Source organism: Colobus angolensis, unplaced genomic scaffold (genome assembly GCF_000951035.1).
Source record: "Colobus angolensis palliatus isolate OR3802 unplaced genomic scaffold, Cang.pa_1.0 Scaffold130, whole genome shotgun sequence".
In the NCBI taxonomy this organism is placed as follows: domain Eukaryota; kingdom Metazoa; phylum Chordata; class Mammalia; order Primates; family Cercopithecidae; genus Colobus; species Colobus angolensis.
The window spans coordinates 3,918,801-3,922,874 of record NW_012114253.1 but is presented as its reverse complement, the minus strand read 5'-3'; the positions used below and the strand labels follow the sequence as shown (position 1 = coordinate 3,922,874).

The 4,074-nt window shown below is 45.5% G+C and overlaps 1 protein-coding gene across 1 annotated transcript; it reads left to right on the top strand.

The window, feature by feature from the left end:
• Window positions 1–2,096: 2,096 nt before the first annotated feature.
• On the top strand, window positions 2,097–2,478 carry LOC105506029 (dynein light chain 1, cytoplasmic-like). The gene has a single exon (XM_011934046.1). It carries the CDS (start codon window positions 2,143–2,145, stop codon window positions 2,470–2,472), a length of 330 nt encoding a protein of 109 aa, XP_011789436.1. The 5' UTR covers window positions 2,097–2,142; the 3' UTR covers window positions 2,473–2,478.
• Window positions 2,479–4,074: the final 1,596 nt, after the last annotated feature.

Genomic DNA, 4,074 nt, shown 5'->3' with positions numbered 1-4,074 from the left:
AAAAAAAAAAAAAAAGAAGAGAAAGGGTTTTGAAAATTGAAGACAGAGGAGTGAAAAGCAATTATTGTTAACCTTCCCATTAACTGGGCCATGTTACAATGGAGGAGGAAGGGATCGCTTTGCATATAAGACACTTCTGCCCTTTCTTTGGTCGGCTGCTCACCTGGACACTTTGGGGCTGGGACTAGAAACATCTTGTGACCAAGGCATGGCGGCAGGAAAAAGCCCACCTGCTCAGAGGAAGTAGTATCAGGTCGTCTAGGAAACAATGGCACACTCATTTCTGTATATGCTCTGCCATGTTTTTGTCTCTTAAAAGGCCACATACCTCCCCACTTTGTAAAGAATTTAGCAAGCAAGATCCTCCTCAAATTCATAGTCACCGATGACATTTAGCCTGACTTCTGGGCTCAGAGTTCAGCTTAAGTGTTGGGTTTAAGAACATAGAAACAGTTTGTTCTCTTAAGCAGATCAACTCTCATTCCCCCACCTTTGGTGCATGTCGTTGGTGCATAAATGATGCTAATTTAATCCCACATACATTGCCTAAGACTTAGCCTCCAACTGCTACGGCTGGGTGGGCAGTGTGTGTGTGTGTGTGTGTCTGTGTGTGTGTTGGGAGGTGAGGTACAGGGATAATAAACAAAACACAGTGACTGTCTGCCTGCCCTTAAAAACTCACCCCTGGAGACCATCCAGCAGATGCCTTTAGGATGCTCAAGGCTGAGACAGCCAACAAATTGACCCCATATTCTCCCTGTCACCCCCAGAGATTCACACTGCTGGGTTCCCTAGAGTGCTTACTGCCATCTTGTGGGAGCACAGGAAGCATGGAGGAAAAAGGACACATAGTTTGGGGGTCAGTTGGAGATGTCGTCTGTGGACATCTGCCTCCCCCTACCACTTTCCTGTGACACCAGGGTAACCAACACATCATCCACAATCCCTGCAGGTACAGGAAGCCAGGCAGCCGGAAGGTCAATGCTAATGAAAGATGCTATCTGGAAAACAAGTGCCAAACCAAGCTGGCATAATTAGCTGTATTTATGGTCCTTGAGGTTTGGCAAGTAAGGATGGGGTGGGAGGAGAATTGGAGATGGGGGTGTCTTCTTCCAAAACCTCTGAATAAAGAGAGCAATTTGGATGGCTTCCAGTTAGCGATAGCAACTTTCTGAGTGGCTATCTAATTAGTGCCTGCCCCCAGCTTCTGAAGACGGCTGCACACAGCAAATACAACAGGGACGCTTGGCTTCCTCTTAGCTCCAGCCCATGGACTTTCAGGATGTTGATAGCTTCAGATTCAGCATTCATTGCCAGTATTCCAATGCTTGGGGGCGTTTTTCCAAAAAAGAAAAAAAAAGGGGTCATGTCAGAGGAGACATTAGTTCTCTGAGGTTGATGGGGAAAAGAGAAACATGGATGCAACAACAAACACCTTTTTATCTGGTTTTAAATTTTCCAGCGAGCCAAAGTTTCTTCTGTATGATCTTGAGCAAGTGGATTATCCAAGACTATTCTCAGTTTCCTCATCTGTAAAAGAGGGTTGATAAACAGCACAACCTGAAAGATTGCTGTGCAAGTGTATGACAAGGGTATAGTTTGGTAGATGTTCAGGAAATGGTCCATGATGATGATGACAATAACAACAATAACGGTGATGATGACAATTATCATGACGAGATGGTGACAAAGATGGGGTAGGTGAAAACGACAGTGACAATACTTGCTTCCCCTCAGTGATCTTGTTTCCCAGAACAAGAGGTTATAAAAGAGGGATCATTGGTGGACGAGCTCATGCACTGATCCTCATTGTATGATGAGGCAAAATAAGGGCAATTGCCATATGGAGAGAGTACTTGACCATTTTCAAAGTGCCTTCACACATGCTCTCATTTGCACCATTTCACTCTTCCGTGAGGAAGTTAATATGACCAACCTTAGTTTACAGATAAAAAAAAAAAAGTGAGACTCAGAAAATTAAGGCCCTTGCCCAAGGTTCCATCAGTGGTAAGTAAAATAGCTAGGTCTTAAACTTGAGTCTTGAGACTTCAAATCTGATGTTCTTCCTGTGGCACAAATAGTGCCTCCCATTAGATGCGCCATGGCTTCAGTAGCCACGGCAGCTCCAGCCCCGCCTGAGCAATGCTAGCATCTGCCCCAGGAGACCGTTGCAGTCGGCCAGCCCACTTCTCCACGGTAACCATGTGCCGCCAAAAGGCCGTGGTCAAAAATGCGGACATGTTGGAAGAGATGCAACGGGACTCGGTGGAGTGCGCTACTCAGGCTCTGGAGAAATATAACATAGAGAAGGACATTGCGACTCACATTAAGAAGGAATTTGACAAAAAGTACAATCCCACCTGGCATTGCATCGTGGGGAGGAACTTCGGTAGTTACGTGCCATACGAAATCAAACACTTCATCTACTTCTACCTGGGCCAAGTGGCCATTCTTCTGTTCAAATCTGGTTAAAAGCATGGCCGGGCGTAGTGATTCACGCCTGTAACTCCAGCAGGCAGGTGGATCACCTGAGGTCAGGAGTTCGAGACCAGCGTGACCAACGTAGTGAAACCCTGTCTCTACTAAAAAATACAAAAATTAGCTGGGCGTGGTGGCACCTGCCTGTAATCCCAGCTACTCGGGAGGCTGAGGCAGGAGAATTGCTTGAACCCAGGAGATGGAGGGTGCAGTGAGCCAAGATGGCACCATTGTACTCCAGCCTGGGTGACAGAGCAAGACTCCGTCTCAAAAATATAAAAATAAATAAATAAATAAGTAAATCTGTTGCAGATGTGGAAAAAAAAAAAGCAAATAGTGCCTCCCAAGCATTTCAGGGAGAGAAGTTTAGGGCATTGGTTAAGGTGGCTCCAGCATATGGACTCTATAAAAAAGAAATTCAAGAGACAGATATTTGAGACAGAAAGAAAGTGGACCTCAATGGCCAATGACCCATAACACTCACTGCTTCTGCTGATGGGAGAGATGGGAAGTTGATAGGAACCCCGTAAAAAGCCAAAATTCCAAAACACACTAAAAGAAGTTATTTTTGTTATCTATGCATAACAAATCCTCCCAAAATTTAGTGGCTCAAAACAACCACCATTTAATCTTCTCTCACATTTCTAGAAATTGGGAAATCACAGGTGGGCTGCTGTCCTCTGGGGCCTATTCTGAGCGGAATCATATGAGCTGGCTCACTCATAGGCGATGCTGCCTATCAGCTGAGATCTCTGCTGGTGCACCTTGGCTCCCCTCCACGTGGCCCTCCATGTGGCTCGGGCTTCTCACAGCTGGACAGCTGCATTCTAAAAGGGAGTGTCTCAAGAGTAAACTTTACAAAAGGAAGTATCTTCATCCATTTTGTGTTGCTATAAAGGAATATCTGAGGCTGGGTAGTTTACAGAGAAAAGAGGTTTATTTGGCTTATGGTTCTGCTGGCTGGAAGGTTCAAGACTGGACATCTGGTGAGGGCCTCAGGCTGCTTCCACTCATGGCAAGAGGGGAAGGGAGCCAGTGTGTGCAGAGTTCACCTGGTGAAAGAGGAAGCAAGAGGAAGGTAAGCGCCAGGCTCTTTTTAACAACCAGTTCTTGTGGGAACTAATAGGGTGAAAATCACCCCAGTTCCACCATGGACTATCAAATTTCAACATGAAACAAACTGTATCCAAACTATAGCAGGGAGGAAAGAGAAGCTGGCAGTTCTCTTAAGACCGAGCCTCAGAAGTCCCAGAACATCACATCTACTAGGTTCTGGTGACTCAAAGCAGTCGCAGACCAACCCACATTCAAAGAAAAGGCATAAACTCCACTTCTCGATGTGAGAAGAGGCATGTTCACACAGGGAGGGGAGAAATTGATGGTGGCTGTCTTTGAAGATGAGGTACTCAGAAGCTGAGTTCTATCTCTTTCAAGTAGGAATTATACTGAACTTGGGTTTATGTAGTATTATCTAGAGTAATGAAATAATAATCAAGACAACTTTTTTTTCATTTTCTTGAGACAGAGTCTTGCTCTGTCACCTAGCCTGGAGTGCAGTGGTGCAATCTTGGCTCACTGCAAGCTCCTTCTCCCGGG

Bases quoted from the DNA above. Each gene is read 5' to 3' on its own strand.
- LOC105506029 (XM_011934046.1), top strand. From the start codon at position 2,143: ATGCTAGCATCTGCCCCAGGAGACCGTTGCAGTCGGCCAGCCCACTTC.